We start from the raw sequence: 22,855 nt of genomic DNA, 5'->3' as shown, positions 1-22,855 counted from the left end.
CTTGTTTTTCTTCCCAAATGTTAATTGTTTGAGATTTTTTAGCTTAAAAAAGTTTAGGTGATAAGTGAACCCACATTTAGTCTAATACAATGGTATACCTTTTGGAATACTTAAGATGGAAAATCTGTTGAAGATTTGGGTTAGATATTTGAAATACATTTTCTACCCAGTTGTCTTTCTTCTTTTTCTACAGACTTATCTTTTCTGTACTACAAAGAAAGAAATAGTCATACTCAACCAAAAAAAAAAATTAGGTACAATTATGATAGTTCGATTAAGTTCTAAAAAGTACATATTTTGAAAAGCAAGTCATTTTTATTTGATCTCTCTTTTTTTTTTGAAATGGAGTCTCACTCTGTCTCCCAGGCTGGAGTGCAGTGGCATGATCTCAGCTCACTGCAACCTCCACCTTCTGGGTTCAAGCGATCTCCTACCTCAGCCTCCCAAAGGGCTGGGGTTACAGGTGTGAGCCACGGCACCTGGCTTAATTTGATCTCTTTAAAGCTTTGATTCAAGGCACATGGTTATAAGTTGCTTACCTTGTCCATTTCCACTATTGTCAACGTTAGCCAAACACAAACAGCCATGATCAAATTCTTCTTTTTCTCCTAGAATAGTCGACCACCAATTACGGGCTTTAAATAAAGACATCTTCTTTCACTCTAAAAAGAAAACATTTATAATAATCCACTTCACACTATGAATTAATAATTATGTCTTAAGGCACAGCAAATTAAACTTGGAAAGATTTGAGAAGAACATTTCTATATTAACTCTTTTAATATTTTGTACACATATATGAAACCACAAATCCAAATGGCTGGAAGCATTAATCAGGTATTTTGCAACACCATTAGTAAACTGGGCTTAGAAAGTAGACATTTATCTTGTGCTAATTCTCTCTTCTGAGACATTTAGGATGGAACTGCAGAAAGTAATCAAGATTCACATTTCATCAGCACTATTTTATACATAAGTCCTCAGTGAAACACCCGACTTCCTTTCAGTCTAGCCATTGGTGAGACTGCACTACAGTTGGCCCTTTGTACCTGTGGAAGATTGGTTCCAAGACCCCACAGATGAAAAATCCCCTGATGCTCAAGTCCCTTATTATGTGTAATGACCTAGTAGACCTAGTACAGTCAGCCTTCCATATCCACAGGTTTCAATCTGCACTTGGTTGAATCCATGGATGTGAAACTGGGGGGCCAACTACATGTCCTATTACAAAGAGTTGCTGAGACAAACGTGATCCAATGCATCAGTGACTAGCTCTGGAACTGGTACGTTGTATGTACTCAAAAAGCATTCACTTCTTCTTGCTATTCCAGTTACAGAAAGGCAAGATAGAAGCGGGAAATTCATATCAAAAAGAATCAGGAGAATTGGGCTTCAGGTCCATTTATACCACTATCTGTGTGTCCTTGGACAGCCCACATAACCTCTCCTTACTGTGATTTCTTGTTTAGAATGCACATACACCAGCCCTACCTACCACTGACTTGCTGATATGGCAGACGTGAAAGCACTTGGGACTTCTGAATTACAACACAGCATCGCATGCCCTGGGATTCTACAACAGTTCTTTTATTTAATGCAAATGAGGCTTTCCTTCATGTTACACTGATTTAAACAGTAGTTAGGAAATGCAGTCAAATCTCCTTATTCACAAAAGTTATGTTTTATAAGACCACTGCAAACAATGAATCAGCAAATACTGAGCCATTGCTCCTAGGAGAAACACAGGGTTAGATTCCCGCAAGCTTCTAGTAACAACACCTTCTTCAGCCAATCAATACATAATGTAGTTTTTTCTTTGTTTATATTTAAAGATACCTTATTGAATATGTATTGCTGATTCATTACCATGGAAATTATGGCCACCAGCACTAGAACTCAGTTTGAACTAAACTTATCAAATTACATGTACAGATGCTTTTCAATTTATGATGGGGTTACATCCCAATAGACTGGTCATAAATTGAAAATACTTAAAATGCATTTAATATACCCAAGAAAATGCATTTAATATACCTGAGAAAAGCTCAAAATTCAAAATTCAAAGTATGGTTTCTATAGAATGTGTATCACTCTCACAACCTCCTAAAGTTGAAAAACTGTAAGTCAAACGATTCTAAGTCAGGGACCATCTGTCTGTTCTTTAGAAGATACATCACAGCCTTCATGCATTTAGGAACATTAGCACTTCAGCATTACATTTGCAGACTATTTTAAACAGTGAAATCACCACACTCCTGCCAACAAAATGCCTACCAAAATGTGGGGGAAAACATGACACTAAATACTGTAGACCATGAAAGAACACTTGTTTACAGTATGAAAACCAAAACAAGAAAGCAGTTGTTTAACATCAGCTGGGAACATGTGCATCAGGTGGCTCAATTTTTACTCCTTCGCACTTGGCCACAAATAACCAGAAAAGCATTGTGAGCACTGATCTGGGAGTTACAAATAAATTTTAGCAAGTAGGCAAATTCACAAATGATACAGAGTCTGCACATCATTAGGATTAGCTGCACTTTTTTAAAATGTAGATCAACCTGCCTCTTAAAGCAAGCCTTCCACATGGGCTAATCATAGAAACCAAGGCCACTTGTTTTGATACAAAGTTGGCCAAGAAATTGACTGCAGATAATGCGGTGGGAAAGTACTAACTCTGGAGGCAACCTGTGTGAGTTTGAATTCCTGCTCCACCACATAATAACCATGCAAGCAGGGGAAGAGAGCTAGAAGTTACTGAACGTCTCTGTACTTCACCTTCCTCACTTACAAAATAAAGGTAAGAGCAAGAATGCAGTTCCCTACAGAACTGGGAAAAACATGTGCAAGTCCTATATATGATAAGGAATTAACATCCAGGCTACATAAAGAACTCCTACAACTCAACAACAACAAAAACAAACCATCCAATTAAAAAATGTGCAAAAGAACCTGAATAGACACTTATCCAAAGAAGATATACAAATGAGCTGGGTACAGTGGCTCATACTTGTAATCCCAGCACTTTGGGAGGCCAAGCAGGGTTGATCACCTGAGGTCACATGTAGGGATGATGGCCCCACAGGGTCGTGGGGTGAGCCTTATGCTGTGCTGAGGCTCAGGATCCGAGAAATAAAGAGACAGGACACAGAAATACAAGGAAAACGAAGCAGGGCTCAGGGGGCCATGCCACCTATGAGCAGAGTCAGGCGAGGCCTCGAATGTCCAGAAGTGTAAGTATTTATTGTGTATAGGTTAGGGGGCAGGGAGGGCAGTGAGTGAAATCATCTTTAAGGATAGTGATAGGGTCATGAGCAATAAAACATGGGGCCCACCCCCATTAGGTCACCTAGGCCAGGAGGTGGACAGTGCACAGCAAGGGGCCCATTCCCATGAAGGCAAGGGCCGTGCGCAGTAAGGGGTCCACCCCCATTAGGTCACCAAGGTTGAAAGTGGGTCGTGCTCAGTAAGGAGGGTGCAGTGTGCAACACTTCTATCTATGGACAAACTACTTCTAAGAAGATTTATAGGAGGATGCTTTAAGTCACACAGCAGTGACAGAGCTGTCAGGGTTACCGCCACCTGCTGGCAGCTTCCAGTGGGTTCTATGGGAAGATGCTTTTCAAGCAGCACAGTAGCAAGAGCTGATAGAGTTCACAGTTACCAAGGTGGATTGCCGGTCTGAGGGCGGCCTTCCACAAGAACTGGAGCAAGGTCCTAGAACTCCTTTATCAGGAGGAGTGGCTCTCGCCCCAAGCCTGCCATACAGCGGGTATCTTTACAATACTGAACGCTGCCGCCTGGGCCATGGATTCCTGTCCTGGCATAACTGTTTTCCCTTAAATCATGCTCTGCACTGTGTCTGCTCTAGGCATTCCTCTGATTATAAGCTGCTTATTCCTTAATTCATGCTCTGTACTGTGTCCACTCTAGGCATTCCTCCGATTATGAACTAAGATATAATTATAGGTATATGTGTAGGGAAATATTCTTTAGGCACTCATACTATCAACTATTACATGATTATATAGAGAGGATTGTATAAAGGGATTCATCAACCCTAATTCTATAAACTAATATATGATTGTGTAAAGGATTACATAAAAGGAAATAGCTGAGTAGTAACACTATAAAGTAAGATATTCCTCAAGCCCTAACTGTGCCAGGGTTCTGCTTAGCTCTCATTCCTCAGTACCTATATGGGGGGTTACCCACGGTCATGAATTCAAGACTAGCCAGGACAATATGGCAAAACTCCATCTCTACTAAAAATACAAAAGTTATTCTGGCATGGTTGTGGGTGCCTGTAATCCCAGCTACTTGGGAGGCTGAGGCAGGATTGCTTGAACCCAGGAAGCAGAGATTGCAGTGAGCCAAGGTCACAACACTGCACTCCAGCCTGGGTTACAGAGTAAGATTCTGTCGCAAACAACAACAGAAAAGATATACAAATGGCAAAGAAGCATATGAAAATAGGCTCAATATCACTAATCATTAGGGATATGCAAATCAAAACAATATCACCTCACATCCATTATCAAAAAAAAAACCCAAAGATATATTCAACCTAAGAATGATGATTTCAAGAAGAAAAAAAAACACAAAATAACAAGTGTTGGCAAGGACATGAAGAAATTGGAATCTCTGTACACTGTCGGTGGGAATATAAAATGGTGCAGCTGCTATGGAAAACAGTGGGTAGGTCCCTCAAAAAATTAAACATAGAAGTTTTGATCCAGCAATCCCACTTCTGGGTGGATATCCAGAAGAAATAAAGACAGAATCTTGGAGAGATAATAACCAAGATGTAGAAGCAACCTAAACATCCATCAATGGATAAATGGATAAAGAAAATGTGGTATACACATACAATGGAATATTATGCAGCCTTAAAAAGGAAGGAAATTCTGACAGATGCTATGTAGATGAACCTTGAGGACATTATGTTAAGTAAAATAAGCCAGTTGAAAAAGACAAATACCATATGATTCCACTTAGGTGAGTACCTAGAGTAGTCACAGAAACATCAAGAACGGTGGATTGTCAGGGGCTAGGGAGAAAGCAGAGCTGTATAGTTTTGACTTTGCAGGATGAGGGAAGAGTTCTGGAGATTGGCTGTACAACAATGTCAATTTACTTAACGTTACTAAACTATATAGTTAAAAATGGTTAGATGTTCAATTTTATGTCACATAAATTTACCACAATTAAAAATGAAAAATATACAGCTTTAGTTTTTTACAAAAAGTAATGCAGTAGACCACTTAGTACAACACCTAGCGCATAATAAGCACTCAATAAATGTCAGCTGTTGCTCTGGTTTTGATCCCTTTTTGTGATTTTTTTTAAACTTACATTAAAGAAAAAAAACTCAATGTTCTGGTTAAACACACGATGGTACATCCACACTATACCAACATAACTGAAGAATTTTAAAACACAAAGTACGGGCACACGCAACTTGGAGAGATTTCAGAGCATTCTGCTCAATGAAAAAAATCCAAAAAGGTAAAAGATTAAATAATTACACTTCTAATTCTCAAAATGACAAAATTATACCAATGTAGAACAGACAGGTGGTTGCTAGGCTTACAGGAGGGTGTAACTACAAGGAGTTAACAACAAAATGTACTTTCTTTAGGAATAATTTATTAGAACTATTTACAAAAAAAAGTGCATCTAACATAAAACCTGATGAAATCCAAATTAAATCTTTAGTTTAACTTTAATATCATACTAACACCAATTTAACGGTGGGCTGGGCATGGTGGCTAACATCTATCTTTGTCTTGGCAACAAAGACCCCATCTCTACAAAAAATCTAAAAATTAGATGGGCATAGTGGTCCATGCATGTAGCCCCAACTACTCTCAGGAGTCTAAGGTAAGAGGACCAACTGAGCCCAGAAGTTTGAGGCTGCGGCGAGCTTTTATTTATTTATTTACTTACTTACTTTTTGGAAATGGAGTCTTGCTCTGTTGCCCAGGCTGGAGTGTAGTGTTGCAATCCCAGCTCATTGCAACCTCCACCTCCCAGGTTCAGGCAATTCTCCTGCCTCAGCCTCCTGAGTAGCTGGGATTACAGGCACCTGCCAACACACCCAGCTAATTTTTGTATTTTAGTAGAGATGAGGTTTCTCCATGTTGGCCAGCCTGGTCTCCAACTCCTGACCTCAAGCGATCCACCCACCTTGACCTCCCAAAGTGCTGGAATTACAAGGCATGAGCCATCATGCCAGGCCTACAGTGAGCTTTGATCAAGCCACTATACTCCAACCTACATGACACAGAACCTGTCTCTAAGTAAAAAATGGTTTTGATCACTGTACTGTTTTCATTGGGAAACCATTATTTTTGCAACTTCAAAGTGAGTCTAAAATTATTTCAAGATGACTAGTTTAAAAAAACAAATACCTCCATGGTAGGTGTGAACTAGAAAAAAAAACAAATACCAGGAGGAGAAAGAAAGAAAACTCCATCCAAGGTCCTCTCTTTATGCTAAGAAAGAAATTAGCCAGATAAAGACTGGAAGCTGATGGAAGTGAAAGAATATCTAACAGGTAAACGAATTTATAATGAGTTTCAAAATATGTGGGAGACTTTCTGAAAAATATTTGCATCATTTGTTATTACTAATGGCATTATATAAGCATACAAATTGTCAGATGACTAAACTTCAAATCTGGCAGCAAGCATTCAAAAAACATAATAAACATCTGTATTATACTTCTATTGGATGCTTTTTAGAATAAAATAAGTATTCAATAAATCCCATATATTTTTATTATATATGCCAACTACCTAGGAGAACTGTAATATGCCATACTAGTGGACCACAACACTGAGGATACATCATTCTCTTGCAGCACAGAGCAGAATATTACCCAAATTTGCACTTGAAATGCCAATGATTTCCTGGGCCGGGCACGGTGGCTCAAGCCTGTAATCCCAGCACTTTGGGAGGCCGAGGCGGGTGGATCACGAGGTCAAGAGATCGAGACCATTCTGGTCAACATGGCGAAACCCCGTCTCTACTAAAAACACAAAAAATTAGCTGGGCATGGTGGCGCGCGCCTATAATCCCAGCTACTCTGGAGGCTGAGGCAGGAGAATTGCCTGAACCCAGGAGGCCGAGGAACGGTGAGCCGAGATCACGCCATTGCACTCCAGCCTGGGTACCAAGAGCGAAACTCCGTCTCAAAAAGAAAAAAAAAATGCCAATGATTCCCTAGGAGGACTCACAGGACACAGCATAGTCATCTTCACGGCTATGAAGGATAGGTATGATAAAAGGATAAAAAGCATAATCAAGAAAGGGAAAAAGTGCCTGATGAGAAATCTGGGAAAACCAGCACAAGGTTAGAAGGCAGAAGACTGGTACAGAGGTTCAGAAGAGGTGGGATCCACCAGAAACTTAACAGGGGCATCCGCTAAGACGAAAAGAAAACCAGAAGTGAGTTATCTGGAAGGGAGTGAAAACAAGTGTGTCTAGAAAAAGGAAGTGACCAGCTGTATCAAATGCTGCTGATATACCATAAAAAAAAAAATGAAGAGTTGGAAGCATAAGCTCCACTTGGAGACACAGCCAAGGACAGAAATTAGTAGTAACCAACCAAAGAGTAAGTGATCCTCTGCTCACTTCTGCATCAGCCAGTTCAAAAGTCTCAAGCAGAGAAAATAAGAAAGGAAGAACTTTATAATACTCAAAGGGTGTCTTACCTTTGCCTAACACAGGCAGAAAAGAAAACTTCATAGGGCCTGCCTAGAAAACATGCTAAACCAGGTAAAGGAGAAAGAGAAGAGTTTTTTCCATCAATGATAATGAATAACATACTCAAAAAATCAAAATCCTCAGGTAAGTGACCACGAGAGACAAAGCTGGAGTTCGAATATAAATACTGCATCAAGTGAAAACAGCTATCCTAGAAAAATGGCCTTAAAAACCTGTTAGTTATTAAATTTTTTCCGCTTGCTGGAATGAATACAAAAAAAAATCCTCTAATATTATGATCTAGTGGGCAGTTAAAATAAAAGATAAAAGACAAAAAAAAATTTTTTTTAATCCTCCAATACAAAAGAACTAACTTTCCAACAATGTCTACAAATAGGAATGCCTATAGAAGACATTCATTTCTCATTAACTTCTAACAGAAAATTAGAAATCTACTTATACTGACAAAATAACAAAGGCATCATTTAAATCATTTTTGGGCATGCACAGTGGTTCATGTCTGTAATGCCAGCACTTTGGGAAGCCAAGGCAGCAGAATCGGTTCAGGCCAGGAGTTTGAGACCAGCCTGGGCAACAGAGCAAGACCCCATCTCTCCCCCGGCAAAAGGAAAAAAAAAATTAGCCAGTCTCCCACTTGAGCCCAGGAGTGGAGGCTACAGTGAGCCATGATTGTACCACTGCACTACGGTCTGGGAAACAAAGCCAGACCCTGTCTCTTAAAAAAAAATAAAATAAAATCATTCTTGTTTCTCCTACTCTATCAATTTTTCCTTATTCACTCACCACTTTTTTTAGCTCCTGAAATCCTCCTTTTTAACAGCTTGGTTCCTCGCTACTCAAGGTGTAATCCCTGGATCAGCAGCTTCTGTATCACCCAAAAGCTTATGAGAAATGTTGAATCTCATCCTCTCCAAATAGTATCTCCAGGTGAATCACATGCACCTTAAGGTTGAAGAGACACTGACGTAACTGATACCTGATTGCCTAAGTGGATAATAATCAGAGCGCCAGTTTTCCCCTTCTTTTTCAGAGGAGCTCTGCCATCAGTTACCTTTTGAGGGCTTGAAAAAATTTTTTCCAATCAAAGACCTAAAACAGCTGGAAGGTATCCATCAATTAGCTGAACCTCTCATTTCATAGGCGAGGCCCAGAGATGATTCCTATACCTCACACAGCTATGGGCAGGACCTTGCTTCTCCATACTCTCTCCCTGGTCTCTAGACCCCTGTCTCATTCGGCTGCCAATAATCTGCCATTTAATATCAAAAAACTGAAAAAGTATGTCGACGGAAGGATTTTTTGATTGTTTGCTTTGTTTTCATCTTTAAAGACTACGGAGGAAGGGCTGATTTTAAACCTATGTCCAACAAACAGCTCTTCCTCACAAGACCACAGCTACCTTAATTATTTCAAAGCAACAGTATTCCAGACAACAACGACTTCCATGGGAGGGAAAAACATGAGGTAGTACATAGCAGAATTTCATCAATTCCATTACATAAACATCTTGTATGTTTGTTCCCCCACTGTCCGAAGTTGTATCATGCACCATTGCAGACAATAATTTATTGAAAAATAAGGACTTACATCTTTAAAGATGTAAGTAATAAACAATAGAAAAAAACAATTTGGGCTGATAATCAATAGTCACAATGTGTTTCCCAAGTGCCTCTCTCCAATTTCAAAGGTAGAAGCAGAGAAGGAGCACTGCCCACTCCCACGAAATTAAGAATCTACAAACTCCCATGAGTACAAAGTTGGGATACCACTAATTTCGTTTGATTAAAATGGGTGGATTTCAAAAGACAACTTAGGTAGCAGTGATGGCAGCCACTGCAAAGGCACTGGCTGCAGCGGGGGAGGCATGCCCACTCTGGAGCCAGCAGGGGCTGGGAACAGGCAGGAGCCCGGCCCCTACCAAGTTGGAGGGGCAGAAGTCCTGCGCTCATGGGCGCAGCTGCAGCCAACCAGACATAGCTCCAGACCCAGGCATCATTGCACTCTCGCAGGCCCGGAAAGCACCCCTTACCCCTGCAGTTTGGAAGTGCCAACTCCCGCTCCTTGGCCTCTCCCAACTCCCAGCGCCAACTCGGATTTCAAAGCAATGTTGAAGGCGAGCCTAGGGTCTGTCGCAACCCGGCCAGGTGTGGCATGCTCGGGGCAGTGCTGATACGCCACTCCCCTGCTACCTTGACCCCCTCTGGACTTTGGGCACGGACAGCACAGGAGACACACCCAGGGGGGAGCAGAGGATTTGGGTACACTCCACTGGTATACCCAAGAACAGAGGAGTCCCTCTGCTGACTCAAGAAGAAATAAAATATCTAAACAGATTCACAATAAAGAAAGAAATTGAATTAGTAATCAAAAAACTATCCATGAAGAAAAGGCCAGGCCAAGACAGATTCACTGGTGGACTCTACCAAACAAAGCAAATTTATACCAATTCTTCAAAACCCACTCCAAAAAAATAAAAGAGAGAATCCTTCCCACCTCACTTTGTAAGCCTATTGTTACTCTAAGCCAAAACCAAATGCATCACAAGAAAACAACAGACCAATATCCCTTTATGCATATGGATGCAAAAATTCTCAACAAAATACTAGTAGCTAACTGAATCCCACAACATATTAAAAGTATTATGTAACAGGATCAAATAGAATTACCTGAGGAATGCAAGGTAGGCATCCTTAACATCCAGAAATGAATTAATGTAATACACCATATTGATAAAATCTAAATCAAAAGCCACTTGATCACCTCCATAAACTCAGACAAAGAACTTGACAAAATCCAACTCTTTCATTATAAAAAACACTCAAAACACTAGGAATAGGAGGAACGATCCTCACAGTGATGAAAGACATCTATGCAAAATCCACAGCTTACATCATTCTTAATGGTGTAAACTGGACACTTTCCTCCTAAAATCAGTCACAAGGCAAGGATGTCTGCCTTCACCACTTCTATTCAAAATCATACTGGATGCTCTTACCTACAGCAATTAGGTAAGAAAAAGAAATAAAGGACTTCCAAATTGGAAAAAAAGGAGTAAAACTATCTTTACTCACAGATGACATAATCTTGTATATAGAAAATCCTAAGGAATTCACTAAAAAGCTATTAGAAACTTAAAAAATGAGTTCAGCAAGGTTACAGGATATAAAATAAATACACAAATATCAATTATATGTCTATATTCTTGCAATGAACAATCCAAAAATGAAATTTTAAAAAATTACATTTACAATAGCACCCAAAAGAATAAAATACATAGGTTAGCCCGATACGGTGATGCACACCTGTAATCCTAGTCACACAGGAGGTTGAGGCAAGATCACTTCGCTCAGGAGTTCAAGATTATAGTGAGCTATGATCATACCACTACACTCCAGCCTGGGTAACAGAGCAAGCCCCATCTCAAAGAAAAAAAAATACTTAGGAATAATTTTAACAAAAGAAGTATAAAACTTATATTTAGAAAACTATGAAACATTGCTATATAAATGAAAGAAGAGCTAAAGAAATGGAAAACATCCCATGTTCATGATTTAATATTGTTGGGAGGCAATACTTTCTAAATCAATCGACAGATTCAGTGCAATCCCTGTAAGATTCCCAGATGGCTTCTCTGTAGAAATAAACAAGGTTATTCTAAGATTTGTATGGAACTTCCAAAAACCCAGAATAGCAAAAACAATCTTAAAATTTAAAAAGAACAAAGGTAGAGAACTCACACATCCCCATGTCAAAACTTACGAAAGCAACAATAATTAAGCCAGTATGGCACTAGCATAAGGATAGACATAAAGATAGATGGAATCTGCTGACAGTCCAGAAATAAACCCACACATCTATGATCGACGGATTTTCAATAAGGGTGCCAAGATCATTCAATGAGTAATTGCAACGAATGGGTCTCAGACAACTGAATAGCCGCATGCAAAAGAAAGAAATTGGACACTTACCTCCAAACAGATTTTTAAAATTAACTCAAAATGTGTCAAAGATCTAAGTATAAACTAACGTATAACTAAAAATATAAAACTCTTAGAAAACTATATAAGTAAATCTTTATGACCTCAGATTTGGCAATGGATTTTTGGATTTGACACCAGAAACATGAGCAATAAAAAATAAATAAGGGCCAGGCATGGTGGCTCAAGCCTGTAATTCCAACACGTTGGGAGGCTGATTGCTTGAGCTAGGAGTCTCAGACCAGGCTTAGCAACATGATGAGACCCATTGCTATGAAAAATATAAAAATTAGCCAAGTGTGATGGCATGTGCCTGTAGTCCCAGCTACTGGGGAGGCTGAGGTGGGAGAATTGCTTGACACTAGGAGGTTGAGGCTACTGAGAACTGTGATTGCACCACTGCACTCCAGCGTGGATGCCAGAGCAAGACTCTGTCTTTAAATAAATAAATAAATAAATCCAGGTGCAGTGGCTGATGCCTACAGGCATCCCATCACTTTGGGAGGCTAAGGCAGGCAAACTGCTTGAGGCTGAGAGTTTGAGAAGAGCCTGGGCAACAAAGCGAGACCCCATCTATACAAAAAATAAAAAATTAGCTGGGCATGGTGTGTGTGCCTATAGTCCCAGCTACTTGAGAGGCTGAGGCAGGAGTTTAAGGCTTGAGCCCAACAGTTTGAGGTTGCTGTGAGCTAAAATCATGCCATTGCACCTCAGCTTGGGCAACAGAGTGAGACTTTATCTCAAAAAAACAAAATCAAGGGCTGGGCGCGGTGGCTCACGCCTATAATCCCAGCACTTTGGGAGGCCGAGGCGGGTGGATCACGAGGTCAAGAGTTCGAGACCATCCTGGTCAACATGGTGAAACCCCGTCTCTACTAAAAATACAAAAAAAAAAAAATTAGCTGGGCATGGCGGCGCGTGCCTGCAGTCCCAGCTACTCAGGAGGCTGAGGGAGGAGAATTGCCTAAACCCAGGAGGCGGAGGTTGCGGTGAGCCGAGATCGTGCCATTGCACTCCAGCCTGGGTAACAAGAGCGAAACTCCATCTTAAAAAAAAAAACAAAATCAATAAATAAACTAGACTTCATCAAAACTTAAAAACTTTTGGATTTCAAAGGACACCATCAAGAAGATGAAATGATGGGAGAAAATATTTGCAAATCATATATCTGATAAGAAACTTATATCTTTAATATGTAAGAACTCATACAACTCAATAATTTTTTTTGAAGTCCAATTAAAAATGAACCATGGGTCTGAATATGTATTTTTCCAAGTAAGATATATGAATGGCCAATAAGAATATAAAAAGATGCTCAAGGCCAGGCTCGGTGGCTCACACCTATAATATCAGCACTTTGGGAGGCCAAGGCGCACAGATCGCCTGAAGTCAGGAGTTCAAGATCAGCCTGGTCAATATGGTGAAACCTCGTCACTACTAAAAATACAAAAAACAAAAAAAATAGCCAGGCATGGTGGCAGGTGCCTGTAATCCCAGTTACTTGGGAGGCTGAGGCAGGAGAATTGCTTGAACCTGGGAGGTGGAGGTTGCAGTGAGCGGAGACCATCACACTCATCCTGAGCAACAAGAGCAAAACTCCATCTAAAAAAAAAAAAAAAAAAAAAAAAAAAAAAAAAAAAGATGCTCAGCACCATTAGTCATCAGGGAAACACAAATCAAAACGATGAGATACCACTTCACACCTAGTATGACAGAATCGAAGAAGTCAGATAGTAATAAGTGTTGGTGAGGACATGGAGAAATCAGAACCCTCATGTACTGCTAGTGGGAATGCAAAATGATGCAACCACTTTAGAAAATAATCTAGAAGTTCCTCTAACACTTAAACATAGAATTACCATATGACACAGCAATTTAACTCTAAAGTGTCTATCTATCCAAGAGCAATGAAAACAAATGTCCATACAAAAAAACTTACACATAGTTGTATGTAGTAGCATTATACATAATAGCCAAAATTTGGAAACAACCCAAATGTCCATCAGCTGATGAATATATAAACAAAAGGTAGTATCTATACAGTGGAATATTACTTGGCCATATAAAAGAAGAGAACAAAATACGGATATATGTTACAACATAAATGAAGAGCATATAGGTTTTAGAATCAGACATATCTGGCTTTTAAAAACATGCTAAGTGTAAGAAGCCAGACACAAAAGGCCACCTATTATATAATTCTGTTTATATAAAATATCCAGAATAGGCAAATTCATAGAGACCGAAAGTAGTAGCAGTTGCTTAGGTCTGGGGGTAGGGGAGAAGAAAGAGGGAAGGAGAGTTATAGCTAAAGGATGTGAGGTTTCTTTTTGAGTTGATAAAAATAATCCAGACTTGACTGTGGTAATGATTGCACGTATTTGTGAACATACAAAAAAGGAACTGAATTTTGCGTTAAATGGGTGAATTGTACAGTATTTGAATTATATTTCAAGGAAGCTGGTTTGTTTTGTTTTGTTTTGTTTTGTTTTGTTTTGTTTTGTTTTGTTTTGAGACGGAGTTTCGCTCTTGTTACCCAGGCTGAAGGGCAATGGCGCGATCTCGGATCACCGCAACCTACACCTCCTGGGTTCAGGCAATTCTCCTGCCTCAGCCTCCTGAGTAGCTGGGATTACAGGCACGTGCCACCATGCCCAGCTAATTTTTTTTGTACTTTTAGTAGAGACGGGGTTTCACCATGTTGACCAGGATGGTCTCAATCTCTTGACCTCGTGATCCACCCGCCTCATCCTCCCAAAGTGCTGGGATTACAGGGGTGAGCCACCGCGCCCGACCGGAAGCTGTGTTGTTTTTTTTTTTAAAGAGAAAAAATGGTGATGAATACCTGGGGGTTCATTTTGTTATTCCTTATACTTTCGCTTGTTCTTCAAATTCCACACAAAAAAAATTGTTTCACTTTCTTTTTTTAAAGTAGAACACTCCTGTATTTTGGCCACCTTTATTACTATTTAAGAACAATAGGCCAGGCACAGTGGCACACACATCTGTAATCCCAGCACTATGGGAGGGCAAGGCGGTTGGATCACATGAGCTGAGGAGTTCAAGACCAGCCTGGGCAACACAGTGAGATTTTGTCTCTACAACAAATAAAGACATTAGCCCAGCATGGCAGAAAAAATTAAAATGATTAAAACTTTTTTAATATGAGAAAAAGAACAATAGCAAAATAAATTCCACCCTTTCTCCTGGAAGACAACCCAAGCCATCAAGAAAATGAAAACTTAGCCATAAATTGAGACCCAAATAAAATGCCAACTTGTATTCCAATCTAAGAAAGATATAGGCCTTGACACTGAGATATTAACATAAGCAGTTGGGTCTGGTGCTGATAGGTTAGGAGGAAGGATAGTAAGGAACAATACTAATAAAATATTTTTCAGTCATGAAACCTGGCTTTTGGGTTACAAAAATAAACAGTGTTCTAAAGAACAAAAAATAAAATATATATACATTGATTTTTTTAATCAGTTAACTATCTTGAATAAAAGTAAGAAACTGAAGTTTGCATTTTATCCCCTTTTCATTCAATATTGATTTCCAGTTTCTCACTGATTTTTCTTTACGTACTTGGAAAATAAACACCAAAAATCAGGTTTTTAATGACTTCGCCTTAAAGGAAAATACTAATCATTTACTAAAGCCCAGTCAGGATCCTAAATGCTTTGCAAGCATTCTGTCTTAATCTTCATAACAAAACAACAAAGTAAATTGTAGATACTATGATTCAGGTACCCTTCAATACACAGAGGCTAAGCGACCTGCCCCAGTGGGTACCCGGAACCATAAACAAACAGCCTATGCACACCCTCCTCCATGTAGACTATAAAGCAGTAGCTCTATTCACACTAATTCTAATCACCACAAGTTCAAACTGTAGTAAATACATTTGATTAAATACATTTAATACATTTGATTAAATTGTTCAAAGATGATTAGAAAACAATAATTTGAAGGTTTTAACAGGTGCATTCCTATAAATAGGCACAACAGATTAGTTTCTAATACCTTACTAGAATAATAAATGGGAGATAATCTCCTTACCCCTAAACTCTAGAAATTCTCTTCTATACTTTTCATTTGACACTTTCTTGAATACCTATGTATATCATGTTATTTTCCAAAACAAGTTTACTCAGATTTAGGTTTCATTTAAGAGGTGGCTGTTTTAACAAATAAAGGTTTTTAAAGTTATTCTTTAAAAACTTCTGGGTTTCCTAAAATTTCTTTTTTTAATTCTTCAGTTTTTTCATGAAAAAAAAACTCAGCAATTATTTTCTTTAGAAAATGCTAAGTTAGAAAATCTTTCTCTCGCTATATGCCGGCCAACTTAAGACCCATAGCTTATCCTGTAGCATCTTTCAAGTTGTTTATCAATGAGTACGTGTAGTATGTGTATACCTATAAGATATAGCTTCATTTTTACTATTACGAAAAGGATTAGGGAGTATTAGTACATGCATCCTACTTCAGTGTTAGGCTGGGAACTGCTTTGACCATTTCCTCAGAAACCTGTTGAAGTGTCTCAGGAGGATGCTCATGCTCCACGTGACATTCCTCAATGCAATACTTAAAAATTCTTATCCCCCTTTTCTCAAAGATGTTCACAGACTCTCACACACTTTGCGCTCCTAGTGTTTGTTTATTTGAATGCAAACATCTTCCTAAGAAATCAATCACCTTACAGCCCCCAAACCATTATATTGCATCAGAGGATCTGGTTCACAATACATGGAAATGGCATTCATGTGCCCGAAGTTTAACACCAGACAAACAATCTTACCTGATGCCACGTCAGATGAGCTCTGTCCCACCTTTCTGTGAACCTTAGTTCCGCAAATTTCCCTTTCTGAACGCCTGACAAGGTCCCAGTGACGGAACAGAGGGAGCAAGAACGGAGGGTGCAGAGAAAAGCGACCTTTAGCTTTACTATTCCCTCTCGTTCTCGCCTTCGAACTTGTTCCACGTTCCGGGCAAAGAGAGAGCTCCACCAGGCAGCACCACTAGCTCCACAGAGTTGGAGCAATTCCCCCAGAAAGCTCCCCTGCGCCCCCGTCACCCCCAGAGCCCAGCAGAGGAAGCGGCATCTATCCCTTGGAAGACACTGGGCAGGCAAGAACAACTGCAAGTCCTTCTGCTCACACAGAGGAGGAAAGGATGGAGGAGGCGGCGAGTGGGACGCAGCAGAAACCCGACGGCCGCGGCGGAAGGGACACCTCCCCTCTCCAGCCTAACTCCGAGCCATCTTCGCACGGTTGTCATAGCACTTACAACGGATGCCACTGCGCAGGTCACGCCGCGCCGCGCTGTCTTCTGGGGGCTGGAGTCCAGAGCGGCTGAGGCGCAAAGGCGGAGACCGACGTCTGAGCGGGCCGCGGTTGGAATCAGTTTTCTACCGGGGCGGGGCTCGAGTGAACCACGAACTAGTCCTCATTAGCAGAAAAGGGTAATTACTGCACTCCTCTGCCCTGGCCGGGCTGCAGTTCTTCAAGGAAGACCCGCCTCCCGCCTGGTCTTCGGGCTCATGCCACGCCCCTCAGGCCGCGAGCCCGCCCCCTCCCCTCGGCGCGTGTGGGTGGGGCCTGGCGGGGGCGGGGCGTCGCGGGCCTGTCCGTGGTGCTCTAAGGTCCCGCGCTTCTGAGAGTCGGTATCGCCGCGAGTCGTCTGTTTTTTTCCGGCTGGGACGCGCGTGAGGGCCCCGTCCGTGGACGGTGCGGCCGTGGCGAGGATAGGTGGTGTAGCGAGCGCCAGCTTGTGCGCCCTGGTGGCGGGGGTAGTGCTGGTCCAGTACATTATTCACATTGAAGACTGGGCGCGCAAGACCAAGATCATCCAGATGATGGCGCTTTTGAACAGTTTCCAGCTTTTCCTTTTTTTTTTTTTTTTTTTTCTTTGAGACGGAGTTTCGCTCTCGTTACCCAGGCTGGAGTGCAATGGCGCGATCTCGGCTCACCGCAACCTCCGCCTCCTGGGTTCAGGCAATTCTCCTGCCTCAGCCTCCTGAGTAGCTGGGATTACAGGCACGCGCCACCATGCCCAGCTAAGTTTTTGTATTTTTAGTAGAGACGAGGTTTCACCATGTTGACCAGGATGGTCTCGATCTCTTGACCTCGTGATCCACCCGCCTCGGCCTCCCAAAGTGCTGGGATTACAGGCGTGAGCCACCGCGCCCGGCCCCAGTTTTTCCCTTTTCATTACTATTTGAAACAGCGCTGCTTTGAAGTTACTCGTACCTGCGTCCTGATACACACGTGTTAAATATATTTTTCGTATATACCTTAGAGTGTATTTCCTGGTATACGCGTTTGTATCTATGTTTTGTCTTTTGTTTTTTGTGTTTTGCTTTTTTTTAAATCTTTGCATTCAAATTCAATATAGCCAACCTTGAATGTTTGTTTTGTTTTGTTTTGCCTTTTTTCAATTAATTCTAGCGTAGGCTTTAAATTTCCTGTATTTCATCACAAATCCACATTCCCAGTACAGAATATCATTCCAGTTTTAGGTTTTGTTTATTTGTTTTTACTAAGACAGGGTCTCACTGACAGGGTCGCCCAGACTGGAGTGCAGTGGCACGATCACCGCTCACAGAAGAACTGAAGCCTCAGCTTCCTGGGCTCAAACGATTCTTCCACCTCAACCTTCCTAGTAAGCTGGGACTACAGGCACAGACCACCACGCCTGGCTAATTTTTGTATTTTTGGAGAGAGGGAGTTTCACCATATCCAGGTTGCCCTCTAACTCCTGGGCTCAAACGATCCACCACTTCAGTCACCCAACCTGCTGGGATTGCTGGCCTGAGCCACCGCGCCCAGCCTCAGTAGTTTCAAAAATGACCTTCCAGTCAAAGCCTTGGTAATAAAACCAGTTTCTAAGAGATTCTGCTGTACAGAGAGAGCAGATTATTAGAACCTTATTACCATAAGACTCAGAAATGGTTTTCTAATTATGGAAGAATCAAGAGAAAGTTTTTATCTTTGTTTATGCAAGTATACTTAATCAAATTGCTGTAATTATAAATCACTTAAGAGACAAGATTTTCTTAAATCTGGAAAACTTTGAGTAATGAACCTACAACATTTCAAGTAGAATAAAAACAGTGTCTTCATTATTTATTTAAATTCATGTTATTAATTTTTGTTCTGCCTGATCTTAATAGTTTCATGGACCTATTATTTTATTACAGTTATGGAAATTGTTATTTTGTACATTGATCTTAAAGTCATCAGAAACCTGTATTTAAGAATACTTTTTAAGAGTTGGGCACAATGGCTCATGCCTGTATCCCAGCAATTTGGGAGGCCAACGCAAGAGGATCATTTGAGACCAGGAGCTCAAGACCAGCCTGGCCAACATAGCAAAACCCCATCTCTCCTAAAAATAAAAAAATAAATCCATAGTGATAGTGCATTCCTGTAGCCCCAGCTACTCAGGAGGCTGAGGCATGAGAATCACTGGAATTGGGAGGGAGGCAGAGGTCGCAGTGATCCAGGATTGCACCACTACACTCTAGCCTGAGCAACAGAGAAAGACTCTGTCTCAAAAAAAAAAACAGAGTACTTGATAGAATATTTTACATGAATCTGTTTCTTAAAAAAAAAAAATCAAAACAATAACCATGAATGACAAAGCCTTAAAATAGCAATGGTTAAAAATCTAATGAAGTTAACAACTGAGGAGAATATTTATTTATTGCTCTTGCATACAATATCTTAAGATTACAACCATAAGTAAGACTGGTAATATAATAGATTTGTATGCATTTTTTTTTAAAGATGGAGTCTCACTCTATTGCCCAGGCTAGAGTGCAGTGGCACGTTCATAGCTCACTGCAGCCTGAAACTTCTGGGCTCAAGCAATCCTTCTGCCTCAGACTCTCAAGTAGCTGTATGTACCACCATGCTTGAATTCTTTTTCCCCTGCTAGAGATAGGGTCTTGCTTTGTTGCCCAGGCTGGTCACAAATTCCTGGCTATAAGCAATCCCCTGACCTCAACCTCCAGCACTGAACAACCAGCAGTGATACACAGGTACTATGTTGAGGACCTTCAGGTGAAACTGAGCACCTTCCAGGTGTGGTTGCTATGGAGCAAGATTCTTTATGCTTGAGAGAAGCAGAGGGAAGAGTAAAGGGACTCTGTCTTGCACCTTAGGTACCAGCTTAGCCACAGGTGAATAGAACCCAAAGCAGGCTCTTGGGGTCCCCAATTCCAAGACTTGGCTCTTGGATGGTATTTCTGCACCTGTCCTGGGTCAAAGGAGAGCCCACTGCCCTGAAGGGTGGGTCCCAGGCCAGGCAGATTCACCACCAGCTTACTTAAGAGCCCGTGGGCCTTAAGGGAACACCAGCCGTAGTCAGGCAGTACTCCTCATGGGCCTGTAGTGGTGGTGGCCCCAAGGTAAGGCTCCTCTGCCTTTGGAAAGAGGAGGAAATAGTGGGAAGGACTGCATCTTGTGGTGTGGTGCAGCTCAGCCACAGTGCAATAGAACAACAAGTAGACTTCTGAGGTTTTTTACTGTAGTCCCTGTCTCCCAGCCAGCACTCCCCAGAAACTGGGGGAATTCATTACTCTGAAGGGAAGGACATAGGCCTGGCTGGCTTCATTACATGCTGACTGCAGAGTTCCAGGGTCTTGAGTGAACATACGTAAGTAGGCAAGCAGTGGTTATAGCAGGGCCTGGGTGAGACCCAGTGCTGTCCTGGCTTCAGGTCTGACCCACTGCAGTCACAGTGGTGGTGGCCACGGGGGTGCTTGTGTCACACTACCTCCAGCTTCAGGTGGCCCAGAACAGAGAGAGAGACTTCATTTGTTTGGGAAAAATTAAGGGAAGAGAATAAGTCTCTGCCTGGTAATCCAGAGAAATTTCCTGGATCTTGCCCAAATCTAACAAGGCGGTACTTCTACAAGTCGTCAAGAACCACAGGATTACTGTGCTTGAGTTGCCCCTAAAGCAGATTAAGCTTTGGATCACAATACCCAAGTCCCTTCAAATACCTGGAAAGCCTTCCCAAAAAGGATGGGTACAAACAAGTCCAGACTATAAAGACTTAATAAATATCCAATTCTTAAATGCTCAAACACTAAATAATATCTATAAGCATTAACACCATCCAGGAAAATATACACTCACCAAAAGAACTAAATAAGGCACCAAGGACCTATCTAAAGAAAAATAGATATGTGACCTTTTGGACAGAGAATTCAAAATGGCTCTGTTGAGAAAACACAAAGAAATTCAAGAAAACAGAAGGAATTCAGAATTCTATCAGATAAACATTACAAAGAGATTAAAATAAATAAAAAAGATTAAGCATAAATTCTGGAGCTGAAAATGCAATTGGCAAACAGAAGAATTTATCAAAGTCTTTTTTATAGCATAATTGATCAAGCAGAAGAATTAGTGAGCTTTAAGACCGGCTATTTGAAAATACAGTCAGTGACACTAAAAAACAATGAAGAACGCCTACAGAATCTAGAAAACGGCCTCAAAACAGTAAATTTAAGTTATTGGCCTTAAAGAAGAGATAGAAAGATAGGAGTAGAAAGTTTATTCAAAGGGATAATAACAAAGGCCCTCCCAAACCCAGAGGAAGATCACAATATCCAAGTAAAAGAAAGTTACAGAACAGGTAGATTTAACTCACAGACTACCTCAGGCGGGCGCAGTGGTTCAAGCTTGTAATCCTAGCACTTTGGGAGGCTGTGGCGGGAGGATCACCTGAGGTCAGGAGTTCCATTCCAGCCTGGCCAATGTAGTGAAACCCCATCTCTACTAAAAATACAAAAAAAATTAGTGGGTGTGGTGTTGGGTTCCTGTAATCCCAGTTACTCAGGAGGCTAAGGCAGGAGAATAACTTGAACCTGGTGGAGATCCCACCACTTCACTCCAATCTGGGCAAAAAAGTAAAACTCTGCCTCAAAAAAACAAAAAAGACTACCTCAAGGCATTTAATATTCTAACTCCCAAAGACTGAAGATACCTGCTAAGAGTAATACAAGAAAGGAAAGAAGGAAGGAAGAAAAGATCACAAAACAACCAGAAAACAAACAACAATAATGGCAGGACTAAGTCCTCACTTACCAATCATAACATTGTATGACTACTGGAAAAGAAGTAGAAAAAAGTAACATTAAATATAAATGTACTAAACTCTCCAATCAAAAGATATAGAGTGGCTGAATGGATTAAAAAATCAAGGTACATTGATCTGTTGCCTACAGGAAATAGTCTTCATCTGTAAAGACACACAAAGACTGAAAATAAAGATATGGAAAAAGATATTCCATGCCAATGGAAACCAAAAAAAACAGGAGTAGCTATACTATTTAGTGTATGTTAGACAAACTATATTTCAAAACAAAAACTATTTAAAAAGTAAAAGAAGGTCATTATATAATGATAAAGGGGTAAATTCAACAAGAAGATATAACATTTGTAAATATATATGCACCCCACACTGGAGTACCCAAATATATAAAGCAAATATTAGAGCTAAAGAGAGAGATAGATTTCCCCAAAAATAACAGCTGGAGACTTCAAAACCCCACTATTAGCATTAGACAGATCAGCCAGACAGAAAGCCAACAAAGAAACCCTGTACTTAATCTAAACTATACACAAATGAACCGAAGATATCTACGTAACATTTCACCAAACAGCTGCAGAATACACATTCTCCTCAACATATAGATTATTTTCAAGGATAGACCATATGTTAAGCCACAAAACAAGTCTTAAAACATTTCAAACAATTGAAAAAAAAGTCTTCTCTGAGCAAAATGAATAAAACTAGAAACCAATAATGAGGAATTTTGGAAACAGATGAATACATGAAAATTAAGCAATATGCTCCTGAATGACCAGTGGGTCAGTGAAGAAATTAAGAAGAAAATTGAAAAAAATTTTTTTATTTTTTGAGACGGAGTTTCACTCTTGTTACCCAGGCTGGAGTGCAATGGCGCGATCTCAGCTCACTGCTACCTCCGCCTCCCGGGTTCAGGCAATTCTCCTGCCTCAGCCTCCCGAGTAGCTGGGATTACAGGCACGCACCACCACGCCCAGCTAATTTTTTGTATTTTTAGTAGAGACGGGGTTTCACCATGTTGACCAGGATGGTCTCGATCTCTTGAC

At 40.7% G+C, this 22,855-nt stretch overlaps 1 protein-coding gene across 37 annotated transcripts in view; it reads right to left on the bottom strand.

Annotated features, from left to right (window-relative positions):
- BBS9 (Bardet-Biedl syndrome 9) overlaps positions 1–17,255 on the bottom strand; it is a 749,186-nt gene extending 731,931 nt beyond the window's left edge. For 25 of the 37 annotated variants that reach the window (XR_013523801.1, XM_078342174.1, XM_078342170.1 and 22 more), the window contains exons 1-2: positions 16,510–16,986; positions 540–662 (exon numbers count right to left, since the gene is read on the bottom strand). Coding sequence is in view for 33 of the 37 variants with exons in the window: in XM_078342174.1 (XP_078198300.1) it covers positions 540–651 (112 nt within the window). In the remaining 4 variants the exon portion in view is untranslated. The other 12 variants (XM_078342175.1, XM_054236977.2, XM_078342167.1 and 9 more) reach the window with 2 other exon arrangements.
- Between the last annotated feature and the right edge of the window lie 5,600 nt (positions 17,256–22,855).

This window comes from Callithrix jacchus, chromosome 11 (genome assembly GCF_049354715.1).
Source record: "Callithrix jacchus isolate 240 chromosome 11, calJac240_pri, whole genome shotgun sequence".
NCBI lineage: Eukaryota > Metazoa > Chordata > Mammalia > Primates > Cebidae > Callithrix > Callithrix jacchus.
This window is presented reverse-complemented; position numbering and strand designations above follow the sequence as displayed.